The sequence below is a fragment of the Myxine glutinosa genome, chromosome 13 (genome assembly GCF_964187855.1).
Source record: "Myxine glutinosa chromosome 13, kmMyxGlut1.1, whole genome shotgun sequence".
In the NCBI taxonomy this organism is placed as follows: domain Eukaryota; kingdom Metazoa; phylum Chordata; class Myxini; order Myxiniformes; family Myxinidae; genus Myxine; species Myxine glutinosa.
In genome coordinates this window covers 30,019,417-30,037,325 of record NC_136273.1, presented here as the reverse complement: position 1 = coordinate 30,037,325, position 17,909 = coordinate 30,019,417, and the positions used below count along the sequence as shown (strand labels likewise).

Here is a 17,909-nt window from a genome sequence, read left to right as displayed (position 1 = left end):
AAATTCAAAATTCCTACTATAACGTACAGGGGGCACTGCATCTGTGGCGCAGCTACGCTCACGGCAAATGATGCAAACACGCAGCCATGTGCTGCATATGAAACAAAAAAGAGCAATCAGAGATTGGAGATCCTCGCCAGGACGTGTTTGTGTGGTGTTTATAAGTGCTGTGTTTGTGTGGTTTATTGACGACGTAGATTTTGTTCAATCCAATATGGCTGCCGAACCATGTGACCAATGACATCATCAATTTAATTCTGCCATACAATTTTTGTGTAGATCATGCTCACGAAATTTCAAACTGATCGGATCAAAGCGTTCTACTTGTCTAATTATGACATCATAATGAAAGCACCGATGACATCATCATGAATGATGATATGATGTTCCCCATGGGGAGGGAGTACTTGACAATGAGCCATGTTCCAAAAAAATTCCATGGAGCGGTTTCGGAGATATAGAGGTGCAAAGTTTTTCGGTTTTTCCAAGATGGCGCCCTATCACGTGACTTATGGCATCATAGTCATTTTTTAAATTCTACAGGAGGCGGCAGCGAGGCCTTCCTAAGGTGAAAATTTATTGCCGATCGGATGAACGGTTGCAGAGCACGATACTCGCAAAATCCCCCCTCACCCCCTCCCAAAAAAGTTGCCATGGATACATAAAATTGTCCATTTCATGAAGATTAAAATTCACCATCTTAATCAAAGCTCGGGTCAATCAGATTAAAATTGATGATTTTTTGGATGAAAATTGATGATAGAAGTTTCATCTTGGGTTGACCTTTTGACCTATAAAATAGTTGGTTTCCCAATTTAGTCACTCAATATGCAAATGATGTTCAATTTTCAAGTCAATCGGATGAAAAATTACAATTTTAGAAATTTGACCTTAAGATGACCTTTGACCTCAAAATCAATCAATTTGATCTCAAAAGCTTCTTACTTTTGACCAACTCTACCATCTGGTGAAGTTTCGTGAAGATTGCTTTAAAATTGTGACCTGTAGGCGATTGACAGACAGACAGACAGAATAACGCATAAGAATAACGGTCAAATATATTGTACTTGAAAAATCTTCGATTTTTAAAGTAACAAACGGACACAAATACAAACGGAGGGTAATTATGATGATGGTAACTACAAGCCTTCTCAAACTGCCACCACAAAACCTCCAAAAAAAGCAAGTGAATTTTCTCGAGGAGTAATGAAATTTTGGTTAATGTTTTCAATAAAATTAACGTACGCATTTTCAAGATCGTGAGGTGTTGAGTGGTTATGGAATGAGCATAAGTCCTGCAGATGAGGATTAACAACGGTAGCACCCATCACACGATGAGGTCTCAGATGGTCGAAGCACGACAGGCGGCCTTGGCCAGCGATCAGGCAGCAACGGTGAGCTTCAGAAGGGAGCTCTGACGCGTGTTTGCAGATAACATCCAGGACGAGATGCAGCTGAGAAAGAGAGAAAAAAAAGGATGAAACTTATTTCTTCCCCACCTCCTAACCCCCACCCCGCCCTCCAACCGCCAGTCATAACACTCGACTATACCACCCTCCAGTGGTGGCGTTAGTCATTTGGAAGCACCATGCAAAACACAATAGTGACCCAGTGGGGGCGCCTGTGCTCATACTAAAATACGCAATTTGGTGTCGGTCTGTCTGTCGCTACATGTCTGTGGCCGATGCATTCGGTAATTAATGATCCAATTTCAACCAAACTTGCCAGAGGAAGTAATTGTGTCATAAGATGAAGGTTGTAGAGCCCTACTTCATTTGCCACCCCCCTCCGGTTCAGAAGATGCTGCCGACGCAAATTCTCTACCACTTGTGTCGATTTTGGGTGATTTTCAATCAATTTTCGCCTTGTCAATCTATTTTTTTTTCAAAATCTTCAATTCCTTTTCATCAATTTTTCAAATGAAATTTCAATTTTCACCTTCTGTTGAGCTATCTTTCGCTTTTCCGCACCGTTGCATGTAATAATGAGGGTTTTTTTGTTGATCGTATTGATTTATATTGACGCCACTGTCCGTGTGTGTGTGTGTGTGTGTGTGTGTGTGTGTGTGTGTGTGTGTGTGTGTGTGTGTGTGTGTGTGTGTGTGTGTGTGTGTGTCCTATATATTTTCGCTTTACAAATGTTTTTTTCTGCAACCACTTGTCCGATCAATGCGAAACTTGAAAAACATAGAAGGGACTCCCAATGGAGAATATTTTATTGCTAACTTTGACATCATGGGTCACATGGAATGGCAGCCATGTTGAATTAAAGGGAAAATTTTGAACATGATTTTCTCCGAAACCGCTAAACAAAAAATATAAACACGCTGTTCAGTTAACAATGGCATTCTTATTCAGAATGAACATGTAAGACGAGACAACGAGCTCTACAACTGCTGTTCTAGCTCGACAACTGAGCATTCCTTTTCATTGTGTTTAACACCACTCACAAGATGATGTGTTTTGTCATCAAAATAACCTCCCTCCTCCCCCCCGCCCCACCCCCCATCACCATGACCACCATGACCACCCTCGTGGGTCCCATCTCCAAAGATTATGCACCATTTTTGGGCACGTGGGAGCCCCTGTTGCCTCAGGCCCCATACAATTCCATTCGTTGCATGGGCCTAGCTAGGGGCTACCAATGCCACCCTCTATCCCTTTTACCTACCTCATCATGCAGACAGGCCGCATGATGCCTGTGACAACATTTTTCGACCTTGTGAGCAACCTCCTCTGCCATCTTCATCGCATCTTCCTCAGAGATGGTTGGAACTTCCTGAGAAACCCGAAGGAACGCCCTGTAAACGGAAAAACAAAATTTGCAGTTGATGTTATAGGAAACAGATTTTTCACTTTGTTTTGTAAGGAACCAATTGTGTGGTTAAGTGTTTTATTCAACCAATTTGGTGGTTTGTGTTGTAGAAAACCATTATGGTGGTTTGTGTTGTAGAAAACCAATTTGGTGGTTTGTGTTGTAAAAAAAATCAATAGTGCGGTTTGTGATGTAAAAAAAATCAATAGTGTGGTTTGTGTTGTAAAAAAAATCAATAGTGCGGTTTGTGTTGTAAAAAAAACAATCAATAGTGCGGTTTGTGTTGTAGAAAACCAATTTGGTGATTTGTGTTGTAGAAAATCAATAGTGCGGTTTGTGTTGTAGAAAACCATTTTGGTGGTTTGTGTCGTAGAAAACCAATTTGGCGGTTTGTGTTGTAAAAAAAATCAATAGTGCGGTTTGTGTTGTAGAAAATCAATGGTGCGGTTTGTGTTGTACAAAATCATTAGTGTGGTTTGTGTTGTAGAAAATCAATAGTGCGGTTTGTGTTGTAAAAAAAAAATCAATAGTGCGGTTTGTGTTGTAAAAAAAATCAATCGTGCGGTTTGTGTTGTAGAAAATCAATAGTGCGGTTTGTGTTGTAGAAAACCAATTTAGCAGTTTGTCTTGTAAAAATAACCAACTGTGCGTTTGTGTTGTAAAAAAAAAAAATCAATAGTGCAGTTTGTGCTGTAAAAAAAACCAAATAGTGCGGTTTGTGTTGTAAAAAAAAAAATACAATAGTGTGGGTTGTGTTGTAAAAAAAAAACAACCGATAGTGCAGGTTGTGTTGTTAAAAAAAAAACAATAGTGCGGGTTGTGTTGTAAAAAAAATCAATAGTGCGGGTTGTGTTGTAAAAAAATCAATAGTGCGGTTTGTGTTGTAGAAAACCAATAGTGCGGTTTGTGTTGTAGAAAACCAATAATGTGGTTTGTGTTGTAGAAAACTAACAGTGCGGTTTATGTTGTGGAAAACCAATCGTGTGGTTTGTGTTGTGGAAAACCAATAGTGCGGTTTGTGTTGTGGAAAACCAATAGTGCGGTTTGTGTTGTAGAAAACCAATAATGCGGATTGTGTTGTAGAAAACCAATAGTGCGGTTTGTGTTGTAGAAAACCAATAATGCGGGTTGTGTTGTAGAAAACCAATAGTGCAGGTTGTGTTGTAGAAAACCATTAGTGCGGGTTGTGTTGTAGAAAACCAATAGCGCGGCTTGTGTTGTAGAAAACCAATAATGTGGTTTGTGTTGTAGAAAACCAATAGTGCGGTTTGTGTTGTGGAAAACCAATAGTGCGGTTTGCGTTGTGGAAAACCATTAGTGCGGTTTGTGTTGTGGAAAACCAATAGTGCGGTTTGTGTTGTAGAAAACCAATAATGCGGATTGTGTTGTAGAAAACCAATAGTGCGGTTTGTGTTGTAGAAAACCAATAATGCGGGTTGTGTTGTAGAAAACCAATAGTGCGATTTGTGTTGTAGAAAACCAATAGTGCAGATTGTGTTGTAGAAAACCATTAGTGCGGGTTGTGTTGTAGAAAACCAATAGCGCGGTTTGTGTTGTAGAAAACCAATAATGTGGTTTGTGTTGTAGAAAACCAATAGTGCGGTTTGTGTTGTGGAAAACCAATAGTGCAGTTTGTGTTGTGGAAAACCATTAGTGCGGTTTGTGTTGTGGAAAACCAATAGTGCGGTTTGTGTTGTAGAAAACCAATAGTGCGGTTTGTGTTGTAGAAAACCAATAATGCGGATTGTGTTGTAGAAAACCAATAGTGCGGTTTGTGTTGTAGAAAACCAATAATGCGGATTGTGTTGTAGAAAACCAATAGTGCGGATTGTGTTGTAGAAAACCAATAATGCGGGTTGTGTTGTAGAAAACCAATAGTGCGGTTTGTGTTGTAGAAAACCAATAGTGCGGTTTGTGTTGTAGAAAATCAATAGTGCGGTTTGTGCTGTAGAAAACCAATAGTGCGGTTTGTGATGTAGAAAACCAATTTTATGATTATTGATCGTACAATGAATATGATAAAATTTGATAAAGTACGATTTTGCTGCTTATCATAGAAAACCAAATTCCTTGTTTGTGTCAAAGAAAAGTAAATTTGCGGTTTGTGTTGTCGAAGAAAAGTGAAGTTTACGTTGGTGGTGATTGAATTCCAGGTGTCGCATGAATGAATGACCATTTTTAAGGCCATTTTTCCCTGCTAGAGCAGGGGTTAGCCTTGCGGGCCCAATGACAATCATGGTTCCCTGTTTGAGGCAATGTTTTTATGGCCGGATGCCCTTCCTGACACCAACCCTTACTCGCCTCTTACGATGCGCAGGGACACGGTGTACCTATTCTAAATCGGGGTACACACCGGGATCATTCATCCCAGCAAGCAGGTACTCAACAGCAATCATTCACTCAATCAGCATCATAACATATAATTGAATAATTAGTTGTATTTCTATATCTGAGCATAATTTAAACTGATATATCATTGCCATCTATTCCACTCATCGTTCAAATCAGATTATCTCCATACATTGACTGCCTTCTCCTTATTCTTATATTACTGGTGTTAATATTTACTTAAATGAATCAAAAATAAATAAATGAAAAATCACTCATAGAGCGACACTTGGCAAAAGAGAACAAAGTTGAATGGCACTCAGTAGAGCATCCTTTTGACCTCACAAATAATTGGTGGTTGAATTAAGTGACCTGATATGCAAATCGTCTTCAAATTTGAAGTTAATCGGATGTAAATTGACAATTTTAGAAATTTGGCCTATGTTGACCTTTTGGCCTATGTTGACCTCAAAAATATTTGGTGGTTGGTTTCAATAAGGTGATATGAAAATCTTATTCAGATTTCAAGTCAATCGGATGAAAATTGAGGATTTTAGAAATTTGAAAAGGTTGTTGACCTTTTGGCCTATGTTGACCTTTTGGTATTGCTCCCCTCAACTGCCAAATGTGATCAGGGTTGGAGTTTGTAATTTGGTCAAGGTACAGTCACAATGGCACATGCATTATGAAGAAACCCTACTTTTTTGAATTGTATTATGGGATGTTTCACATCGACCAGTGAATGTTATCAGACAGGACAGCCAGTTTTACATCCCCTCCAAAGGACGGAGCACTTGGTAATGCAACAACCGCCTGGAGAAGCACCATGATGACAATTTATAGTCAGGCTGGAAATGGAACCCAGGCTAGACATCCAAAAGGCGCATGCACTCTATGAGCTAGCAAGTCAACCCAAAAGGAATGGTGAGAAGCAATAAGTAAGGTGCGACCTTTAACTGTTTGAGTTCTGAATTTATCCAGTATACAATACAAAAATATGGTATTTATTTTCAAGCAAACTGAATAAAACGTCTGTGTTGTTTATAAAGGCAACCAGAGGAGGCAACCAGAGGAACAAACATTGAAATAGAAACAAACAATGCCCCAACGCATAAATGCCCCAAAGTTTGGGAATTCCCCAAAGCTGCCGAATGTCCACCATGTTCATTGGTTGTGCAGTGATACACGTCACAGTTGATTAGATATTACAGGATAATATTTGCCATTATTCAGAACAACCGTGTGGCATTGGACGCGCTTTTGCTTTCAACTTCAGGGGCACAGTGGGGTCTTCGCGATGCAAATGCCAAATCTTTATATTTCTTACCTTTGCGTGATTCCTTTTTCGCCCATAATCTTGAATCTCCTGCAGAAAATTCTCCCAATAGCCTTTGCTCGTTGTTCTTCTGAACGGAACCGAACGAGCTATGGAACATGACGCACAGCAATAGAAAGCGAGCAACAAGTTACATCAAAACGGCAACTTGATTAGTTATCAAGATGAAAAATCTATGAACTATCTGTTTTCATATGACCCTATACATATGATAAACTTTTAAGTTCACACATTATATACTCTGGATGGCTAGGATAACTTAAAGGTATCGCACTTACCTATAATCTGTCTCATCTTGGTTTGATTGTCGATTAGACTAAAATTTGTCAGGAAGGTGTTTCGCATGCAGGGTATTGACTGCTGGTGGGTGCTAAATATCCCATACATTGCTTTAGGATGTTGAGTAGGTATGTTTCTATCACCAGAACACTGTCATATTTCAAAAAACCCACCAAAATCAGCTCCAGTCGAATGTCAGGCCTCACCAGCCAGTTCATGTAAGACTTGAGCCAATCCCGATGCCAACCCCATGGGACCTTACATAAGAAGATCCGTTACGCTCATGATCTCACAAGAGAAACAGGTTTGCAATGTCTTTCATTGATCCGAATCTTCTTTCCATGCAACCAAAAATATGCAGTTGCTGTGATTTTGTAAGATGTGTGATGCAGATCAGTGTCATACACAGTATAAGGTTTACCTTGGTATAAGTGGTTATTAAGATAAAAGAGGTCATCAGGTGGTGTCAGAACATTCCAGCACACTGGTGGCTTTCAACTAATGATTGCATTATATTATAACACCAAAGGTGTCACGGTGTGTGCTGTTCATCGAAGCATGACTGCTGTGTCACCTGTTTCCCATTCCCATCTGAGCACTTAGGCTGACTACTGAGATCCCAGGTTCAAATCTCACATACTGTGTTGTTTTGTACAATGTCGACTCACATCGTGGCAATTCATGAAAATTAACATTGTTTCGATCTTCCTCTCGTGTGTGCATATCTTGGAAATAATTTCAAGTGTTTGTGCATTTGTTTCTTACTCTTCACAGCCGAACAGGAGCATCTAGAGGCCCCAAATTTTGGATGTTAGTACTTCAGAATCTGTGGAAGGTTATAAGCTACCACATGCATTGGCCATTTTGAAGCAACCAAAAGCCACTACAAAATGTGTATATTGGAATGTGTGGTCAGATCGTGCTGACTGGCAAACCCGTAACATTTGGTGTCAGGGATCTTTTGGACCCCCTGACTCGGTAACACTCAAAATTTTATAACGGTGAATAGCAAGGTTGGAAATTCTAAATAAAACAACTATGTCTAACAAAAACGGGCAGGACCATGTGCGTTTAGAGGAAGTGGAGGAAGCTGCAACTAAGAGTGATATTGTAGAGGAGGGAGCAGTAGGGGGCGCAGCAAAGGCACCCACAGCGAAAAGTGATCCCCACTCTCTTCTCCCGGAAAACACAGCAGTGTGTGTGTGTGTGTGTGTGTGTGTGTGTGTGTGTGTGTGTGTGTGTGTGTGTGTGTGTGTGTGTGTGTGTGTGTGAGAGAGAGAGAGAGTGTTAAAATCACCTTATTGCAGCACGCAGTCTGGAGTTGGTGTCGAGAAACTGCCAGGTCAGCAATCCATCCATGGCCTGCAGTGGGAAACCTTCGAGCCACTTCAAAAATCATTCTGAACCGACAAATACCACAAAGGAAAACAATATGCTTTGACATCACGCATCACCTAAAATGCTCGCTACATCCAGAGTATCAATGTATTTGACCAGTCACTCAATGGTATTGCCATCAACAGTTATCCTTTTGCTAAAAAAAGAAGATTTGCCAAAATTTTAAGTGAATTCTTAAATGTTGCCTTAACCTCCACCTTAAAATAGACATGGTCAAGGCTTTCAAAAGAGTGAAATTGCACAGGATAAAAAGGTAACGGATTGACAATAGGGCCACATTTTGGACTCAACAAGTAGGAAAATGAATAAGGAAATAAGAATGAGAAATGAGAATGATAAATAAGAATGGAAATAAGAATAAAAATGAATAATTTCTTATTCATTCATTCTGAATGAATAAGAAATAGGAGTGGAGGAGAGGGGAAAAAACACATTAACCTTTAAGTAAGAGGATTGGTTTAGGTCGGTTTAATGAAGATAGAAAGGATTGCAGGGAGGGATAGGGAGTGGCATGCTTGAAGCTCTGGAAGGAAGAGTGGGATTAAACAGTCTCAGGAAAGAGGTTTCAAAAACAGGTGAAAAGAGGAGGAAATGGGTGAAGACGTGCAGTAAGTCTGGATTTTGGGATCTCAACCATGAAACGGCTGTTAGAAGAATGTGTGCATCTCAGAGGAGCTGGGAAGGGTCAGAGAGATAAGAAAACAGGGGAGGCTCGACCGAAAGCTACAAAAATGGTTTGCATCTTCCGAGGTGTAGATATCGTTTACGAGTTGTATTTCAGGACTTATACAACACAACAACAACAGGCATTTTAAGGCCATTGTCCCTGCTAGGGCAGGGGTTAGCCTCATTTCAGGACACACACACACACACACACACACACACACACACATATATATATATATATATATATATATATATATATATATATATATATATCCTTGACTTCCATTTCCTATTTAGCATCTCAGGACGGAACTAGGCCAGTACTTTCGGTATGCAGAGGCCTACTATATTTGAGAGATATCATTGGATCGATAAAGTTCCCTATTGGCACTACACGAAAGCTTCTTTCAAAACCTAATTAATCTCATTTCAATTGACAACAATGAATAATGCAATAACTAAAGAACCATATCTTCTCACCTATGCAATATGTCATGGCCTTTGATCGTGCAGAGTGCTGGATTGCAGGCAAAATCCTCTGCCCAGTTGTGGTGTTCCTCATGATGGTGTTCATCCTTATGATGGTGTTCATCCTTATGATGGTGCTCATCCTTATGATGGTGCTCGTCATGATCATGTTCAGCTTCCACATGGTGATGCCCAGAGTAGGGAACGGGTTCCCGATCTCGGAGATTGTCAAAACAGGTGGAGGCCTCATCTTGGCTCATATGGCAGCATTTGTAAAATTTTGGGTGCTTGACCACTCCCGGATGCAAGCAGAGGAGGTCTTTCAAAGTAGAGCTCTGAGAGGAGAGAATTTTCTCCATGGGTTAGCAAAGACGTGTACCTAACAAGAGTGTTCAAGCTCATGGCAATTTTAAGCGTCGATGGTGGGCACGCATCTCCTTTGAGAAACTTATTTTAATATAATAAATGTTAAAACTGAAAAACCAAAACATTGTGACAAAGTTGAGCCAATGCCACCTGACCTAAATACCGAGAGTACATCATGATCATGCAAAGCCAGGAGAATCATCTCAAAGAAAAACATGGACTTTCATCCTAATGTCAATATGCATGGCCATACAATAAGTGTCTGTTGTTTCTGCGTTGAGAATTGTATCCATAAAAAAGTTTAAATAATCGTGACAAAGCTAAACACATGCCATAGTCCGAAGACCAAACATGGTGGAGTTTCCGACCAGACAAAAATCAAATCAGGTGTTTGATGTAGAAAGGTAAAAAGGACGTAATCCAAACATTCGGACAAAGCTAGTAACATGTATAGACTGTAAAGACAAAGCAAAAGACCAAAGAAGACAGTCATACAAAGACTAAAACTAATACACATGCACCTTGACCCCAAAACCAAAATACATTGTCATACAAGCAATGGCGTTGCTGTTTCTCCATTCAAGCATCACGAGCAATATATTGATCTTAAAATGAAGCGCTCATAGGAAAACACATCTGTTAATTGAGACTACCTAACATGTAGGGTATCGGAAAGTAAAGCGATGTAGGATCTCTCGTTTCCGAAGCCCAACGCATCATCAGTGACATAATTTTACCCCAAAATGGATTGACCCACCATTTGAGAGATGGAGCAGAAAATCAATTTGAAAAAAATCCTGAGCTCAACAGGATGTGAAAGAAATTTCTTCTTCCTCTTCTTCTGGTTAGGTTAGTATATCCTTCGATTCTGAAGATTCTGGCAGATCAACCTGTGGTTGTTTGCCCGTGCTCTATCTTTTGCAAATGCTCAGCGTCAAGCAAGTTAGCGGCATGTACCATTTTTAAAGTCTTATAGCATGACTCATTCAGGGTTTGAACCACCCACCTCCCAGACTCAGAGCGGACGCTCGAACATTTACACCACCAAGTGGTTTTTGTAGTGTTTACACGTCTCAGAATGAGGTAATATATACATAGCATATAAGTGGTTATGGTTTCTGATGTGGTACAGGCCCCGTGTAGATCTCTCGTATTTTTTAAATTATTATCTGTAGTCCGAGTGGTATTGTAGTGCTTACCTTACGGAGAGTGCAGGTATGTTCGCAGCAGTGACTAAGCATTTTGACAAATGTCTGAGCCAACTTTAATGCCTCTTCAAATTCCAGCTCACCTGCACGCTGAGCTATACGCATCACAATCCTGCGGAACAGAGACAGTTATGAATAGGGATCTGTATATGCCATTGTGGATAAGAGAGGAAATATTACTTTAAACTGCTCCATGCAAGATTACAATAACATCGAAAATGATCATACTATGAAGCAGAAAATGACCTAATTATGAAGTTGTTTTCATCTCAAGTCTTCTTTAACAGTAAAAAACCAAAGCTTCCAACCATGCACATACAGGTCCAAAAAGAAACGTGTGGTTAGTAAGATAAGATGGCATGTGATTGGACAATACACGACTTTCAAAATGATGTAATCTGCCCCAGAATATGCCCCAGATATGGTAAGATAAATGCCCCAGAATGATCGATGCGCATGCACAGAAAACCCGAGCAACGAAGTCCATCGAGGAGGCCGATTGTATATCGTGCGTGCCAGGTAAGGATTTTTTAAACCTAAGATGGCTCACAAAGCTTCTGAAAGAAGCTGAAAATACTTAGAAAATGAAAGCGTCGGAAAACTTTCTGATCAACTAGTCCAAAAAGTTTATATCTTTCAGCCAGTACTACAAAAAAAACAACAACCCCCCAACGATGTGGGCCCATGCAAGGCCTGTGGATGGGTAGTAGACGGCGCATTCTACCCAACCGCCCAGATCATCCATGTGACTGAGTGGACTTTGAACCTTGCGGGATTACCTCGTGTGAACATGGCAGGCTTGGTGATTTATTTAATGGACTTCTTCGATTGGAAAACCGATGCCATCATTACCAACATTCAGCAAGACCTCCCAGAGGGAGGCACCATGTCTGGTTTGTTTAGTTGCTCCTTAACACTGATGGGAAGGTCATATATGGGGCTTGTCGATGTACAGTTAAGTTTAAAATGATGATATTTGCTATTAACCATGTTTGGGAGGAGGGGTTGGGGATGGTGTGAGTGGGAGCTGTATGGGCTGTGAATGCCGTTGTAAATATATACAGTATTTCGTTTGGTTCCAGGCGACAAGATAAATTTTACTAGATTTTTGCATGTGTTGGTAAAATGAGAAGTGTCCGTCCATGTGTATGTGTGTTATATCCAGCTTGTATCAACAGGAAATGGTACAAACCTGGCACGTCTCATCTGTGGATATTTCTCGTATGCCTATATATTTCCGTGAGTGCAAGATTACATTTCAGTGAGTGCAAGAAACATGGGAATTCTGAATTCTTCCGGATTACTTGTAGTAAGTTAGCCTAATCAACTCAGGGAATCATAACGATCATTTTGGTTTGTATTCAGGAACAGAACGATTTTGATTAACCATTTTGAAATTGCCACTCTTTCGTTTAAATCCTGAAGATTATGTTTAAAAAATGATTCGAATCAGATTTTGTGCGAGCAACAGCAGGTTAAAAGTGCTCGTCAAGCAGAACCGAGTCACTGTAAACACACACAATGTGTGTGCAAAAGGCCACATTTAGCATTCATCCGTCATATCGAAATTTCGAAAATAGCCCTTGCTTGAGAGGTGGGAGGGCTGAAGGGAGGGAGGTGTGAGAAATTTAGCAGGCATAAGGCAACTTTCAGGCCCCCCTGTAGAAGGAAGGCCAAGGATATGGACATGGGCTCGACTTCCTGTTTCATGGTTGCTCGGATAATCCAAAATTATTTGAGTTATTTTAATGGTATTCAAAAGTTCATTGAGTTGAAGAAAACTAACAAGGAGAGGTCATGCACAATATTGGCGATAAGACCATGCGCATGTCATTATCGAGTGAGGGAATGATGTTGGTAAATACCTTCAGCTGTTTTCATCGCTTGCATGAAATAAAGAATCCAAAATTGCTATTAGCAATATTATATTAAATACATAAAAGAGTAGTATCACAAACCTCAGTGGGATGATATTATCAAGCTTTTCACAATTTTGAACACACTGCTATACTTACCTGTGGGGATGAGGATGTAATTTATGTAAAAGACTGATCATAACTTACTCGACTCAATCGTGATGATACAAAGGAAAGGCAGAGGTCATGACGAACCTGGCAGTGTATCTTTCCGGTCCAAGCTCTTCTAATTCGTGACATGATTCTTGTCCTTTCTTCAGAGCTTCTTCATACAGATGTTTCACATCTGCTTTCTGATTGCGAAAATAAACATCTTTAGGTCCCCTTGCCAGAGATACTGTTAACTTCCTGAAACCTGAAACAGGCACTATGAGTACACAGTACGACATACATTCTTTGCTTTTTCTCAGCTTTATATGTTGTAACTGGCTGGTACCCGACTACTTATAGTGAACCCAAGTTCCTGTTGGTCCATGAAAGAAAGCAAACATTTACCCTCGCCAGAGAGGGTATTGCATTTGGGTCCGTTTGTCCGCACAGAACGTGAGTATGCTTTTCTCTGCAACCGTTGGTCCGATTGACACGAAATTCAAGGATGGGGTCCCCACACCCCGTTCTCCCCCATTATCACCCATCCCACTCTGAGCAATAAGAAAGTGCCAAATTTTCACAAAGAGTGGGCCAGTTGGTCCAGTGGACCAAATTGTCATTGGTCTTCACACCCTTGTTGCATACCTGCCTGCTGTTCTGACTGAGCTTTAGCTTGCCTTTTACCAATCCCAGATGCGCTTGTGCCAGGGCAGGGGAGTACACATCCATTATTATTATTCGCAAGTGAAGTGACAAACTATTATTGTTGTTAATATTATCAGTATTAATTAATATATACTGTGTTACAATGTTGGAGCCTGGTGTTGGCTTAACGGTTAAGGTGGCTGGCTTAAGATCTTGAGTTTGAGCCCCTGTCATGTTGTTGATGAACACCAGGTGGGTTGACTCAGCCTGCCATCCTTCTGAGGTCGGCAAAATGAGTACCGGCTTACTGGGAAGAATGAGCCATTCAAGTATCCTGCGTTGGAGTGGCGACCCGTCCAGAATTATGCCCACATTGCCCAGGAAACTGCTTCGGCAGTCCGATGCATCTGAAGATGCAAAAGGAATGGTCTTCTTCTTGTCACAATGTTATCACTCGTTTTGATATTTATTTTGTAATTGGAATACCATGCCATGGAAGGACCTATTTATTAAACTGCTCTATACACCTTAAAATGGCGCATGTTTAGAAACATGGGAATTCTTCCGGATTATTTTTTATTAAATTAGCCTAATCAACTCAGGAGATCATAACGATCATTTCGGTGTATCACATTCCACATCGGAAAGCTTCAATAGAACTCCACTAAAAAACATGCCACACAAACACACACCTTGTCCATTTATAGTCGATGCATGTCCCTTCAATAATGCACCGCAGTTTGTGATTGAACTTTACTCGATTCTCCAATATTCACCAAAACAATACAGAAAATGTAGAGCCATTGCTAGAAAAAGAAAATTTATATTATAATAGGAATGTAATGACTCCAGATTCATTTGACATCTTGAGTTTATCGAGCCCATTGGATTGGGCTCGATAAACAACATACTCTTGCTATAACTAGTAGAAATGTTTTTACTTGCTAGCCCTAACATTGAAAGTGGTGCTAAAAATTAGATCACTTCGGCCATTCTCAAGTTATAGACCTATTACAGATTTGACCTTCGACCTTTGACCCCAAAATCTAATCACTTAATCTTCACAACATTATATATACACCTGTACTGAGTTTGAATTGGATCACTTCAGCCATTCTCAAGTTATAGACCTATTACAGACTTTTAACTTTGACCTCTTGACCCCAAAATCGAATCGGTTCATCCGTACATCATTGTTCATAAGTGCACCAAATTTGGTCAGAATCCTATCACTGGTTCACAAGTTAGCGGTGTAATAGTATTTTTTTACCTAACATGACCTCTGACCTTTGCCCTTTGACTTTGTGACCCCAAAATCTAATCAGTCCATCTTTACCTCATTATACCTACCTGTGCCAAGTTTGACTAAGATCCCTTTAGCCGTTCTCAAGTTATCGTGGGAACGAAAACCTATCACGGACGGACGGACTGATGGACAGCCGGACGGACAACCTAAAATCATAATGCCACGGGCGACTTCATCGGCGGAGGCATAAAAATGAAGCAACCTCTGGAACATTCTGTAAGTTAGTGGAAAGTTTGAACCAATTTATTGATCCCAACAAGTCATTTACAAAATGCAAGAAGATTCCTTGAGAAGGGAGGATTAAGACGTCATGTCGGGTCTACTCTTTATGGTCTGTAGACTGAGGGCTGATTGAGCTGGAGATCATGAATGCCCAATCGGTGGATAACCCATGGTTGGGTGATCTACAAACATCTTCACACTTGTGTGTATCAAGCTTGTTTTTTTATCGACACACACATGCGAGTATTTTGTATTCAAAGCATCGAAGGGATCAATTTCTCCAAAACTCTTTAAATACTCTTATCATCCTGAGGGAAAACCTAGTAAGTCACGAGCTGTTCCAATGTGACTTTCGCGACTTTTCCTTCAGACACCACAACTGATCTCAAGTACACATCACTAAACTAAGCATACTTACAATATTATCCTTTTGCAGGATATATAATTAATTACATTCTAAAGCATACAGTAAGACATCATACCACAGTACCGTACCTTTTGTTGAATACAGGCAGTCTTGTCATCTTTGTCACAGCATTCTTCTGCCGCATGTGTGATAATGGAAGAAAGAAGGATGATTTGTCGAGGTAAAGAGTTTTCAAGGAGAGGCGAGATATGATGCAACACCCTAAGGAAAGACAACCAGAAGTGAGGTCATTTTGCTATTTGCAATAGTCCCTTCTTTGTAGCTTCCCTACAAGTACGGAGCAATTACTCACCTCCTCTGGAAGTCGCTCGTGTGATTGCTGAATTTGTTGCACAATTCCTCTGGATTAATGGCCTCGAGGGCTCCTTTTGCAACGTATTTGACCTTTGGTTTAATTCGCCAGAAGCAGTTGGGACGGTCTTTTGGCTCTTTCTCACAACACTTCACCAGTTCTGGAGATTTTGCTTTGACTTCTTCATTGCCACAGATTTGTACAGTAAGTTTCATCCTCTAAACCAGGTAAAGGAAACAGTGTGTTATAATCAAGCAATTCAGTTATATTATGTCAAGGAGCTTCAAGCAGTGTTGAAAACCTCATCAGAATGAAAATTATGAAATTTAAACAAAAACAGCATCATTGGTTTCTTGTTGGTTGAGTCACCGGATGTGATTCTTCTACACCACATGGGTAACCATGCAGTTTTACCGGGTTTTTTTTTGTATACAGAATCGAGGCTCGTGAAAGAGCCAACATTTATCACACAAAATCAAACAGACACACAAAGTATATGATAAGGGGAGCGGTAGACAAGATGGGGAGAAAAGGGGAAGCACACAAACACACACAAACATCTGTGGGAGGGAGAGGGCTGGGGGGGAGGAGGCGTGGGAAGGGGCGGGGGGGGGGGGGGGTGGGAGAAGTATAAAAGCCACGGGGATTGACCGGCAGAGATTTAACTTGCGTATGCAACATACCAGCTTTCCCCCGCTATATAATTGTCCAGTCGCGTCCAACGACACGCGGAGCTGTTTGCCGGGTTTCGCCTCGACCCCAAAGTGTGGACCGGAGCGCGCGCTTGGAGCCAGACCTCAATGCCTACCATCTGCGCCTGGACCCTTCTCTGCCTTCCCATACCATCCCTGCCATTCCATCCTTTCGTGTAAGTGTGTTTGTTCTGTGCTGGGCGTTTGATAAGTTAAGCCTGTATAAGCTTGCCCTGTGTCTGCTTCTTCTTCTTCCCTTGTACATGCCCCTTCTTTTGTTTCCTCTTTGGGTTTTTGTACGTAGTAAATAAATCTTTGTTCTCCCTTTACTTTGGTTTCCTCTCTTATTCGATCGCTTTCGTGATTTCTGTCAATTGAGTACCTGTGGCACGATTTCAGCCAACGCTTTATAATCGGGTTAGTAATTGCTAACGGCTCGGATTCCGGATTGCTAAACCGCTCGGCAAAATACCATCTTGTCCGGGATTCGAGCGGTACTTGTCTCCCTGTTTTGCGGAGGGATTGATAAAGGTATTCGGGCTAATACCTGGACCAATAACCCTGATCAATCCCCCCCGCAAAGGAGCGTTACAAGTACCAGGACCGGCGGAGACGGCCAGCTTAACAGGACAAGGGGATTAACCCCCGCCTTGCTAACGGGAGTGCCGTCCCCCGGTTCCGTAACAATATATATATATATATATATATATATATATATATATATATATATATATATATATATATATATATATATATATATATATACATATATATATACATATACATATATATATACATATACATATATATATACATATATATATATACATATATATATACATATATATATACATATATATATACACATATATATATACATATATATATATATATATATATATATATATATATATATATATATATATATATATATATAAATATAATGTACCCTTTCTTCCAGTTTCCAGTTCACCCCATTGTGTGATTATTGATTATTTTCCCCCTATTGCTCTACTCTTACGCAAGTTTTTTTTCCATGACTTTTGATAATCAACGATTTTTAGGAGTTTCACAAGAAGGAAATTGTTGGAAGAACATGAACATGGATGGAGGGACTGATGATGGACATATAAAAAAGATGGAGGTAGCAAGACCTGAGGAGAGGCATACAAAACAGAGAGGCCACCAACTCTATGTTGAGGGAGCAACAGACCAATGTGCATCTGCTTTTTCATTGAAAATCCCAATTGTATTCAAAGCTTTAGATTAAACAGCATCCACAAAAGCTGGTGTGCCAGTCTTTAGGGAAGAGCAGTACTACATTAATGTATGGACAAAGGCCTTGCAAAATGTAAGACTTTCAGATTTACTAAGGCAGTACTTGGCACGACGTAGGTTTCCCATTGTGTGGCTGGCTCTGAAGGCCAGTTTTGGCATACGATTCACCCAGGAGAGA

General features: G+C 40.4%; 1 protein-coding gene across 1 annotated transcript in view; it reads right to left on the bottom strand.

The window, feature by feature from the left end:
• LOC137438776 (uncharacterized) overlaps positions 1–17,909 on the bottom strand; it is a 77,399-nt gene that overhangs the window by 37,329 nt on the left and 22,161 nt on the right. The window contains exons 4-12 of the mRNA XM_068134121.2: positions 15,762–15,979; positions 15,538–15,670; positions 12,975–13,072; positions 10,855–10,975; positions 9,302–9,624; positions 8,055–8,157; positions 6,470–6,567; positions 2,671–2,800; positions 1,246–1,454 (exon numbers count right to left, since the gene is read on the bottom strand). Of these exons, the coding sequence (XP_067990222.2) occupies positions 1,246–1,454; positions 2,671–2,800; positions 6,470–6,567; positions 8,055–8,157; positions 9,302–9,624; positions 10,855–10,975; positions 12,975–13,072; positions 15,538–15,670; positions 15,762–15,979 (1,433 nt within the window). The remainder of the gene's footprint in view (positions 1–1,245; positions 1,455–2,670; positions 2,801–6,469; positions 6,568–8,054; positions 8,158–9,301; positions 9,625–10,854; positions 10,976–12,974; positions 13,073–15,537; positions 15,671–15,761; positions 15,980–17,909) is intronic.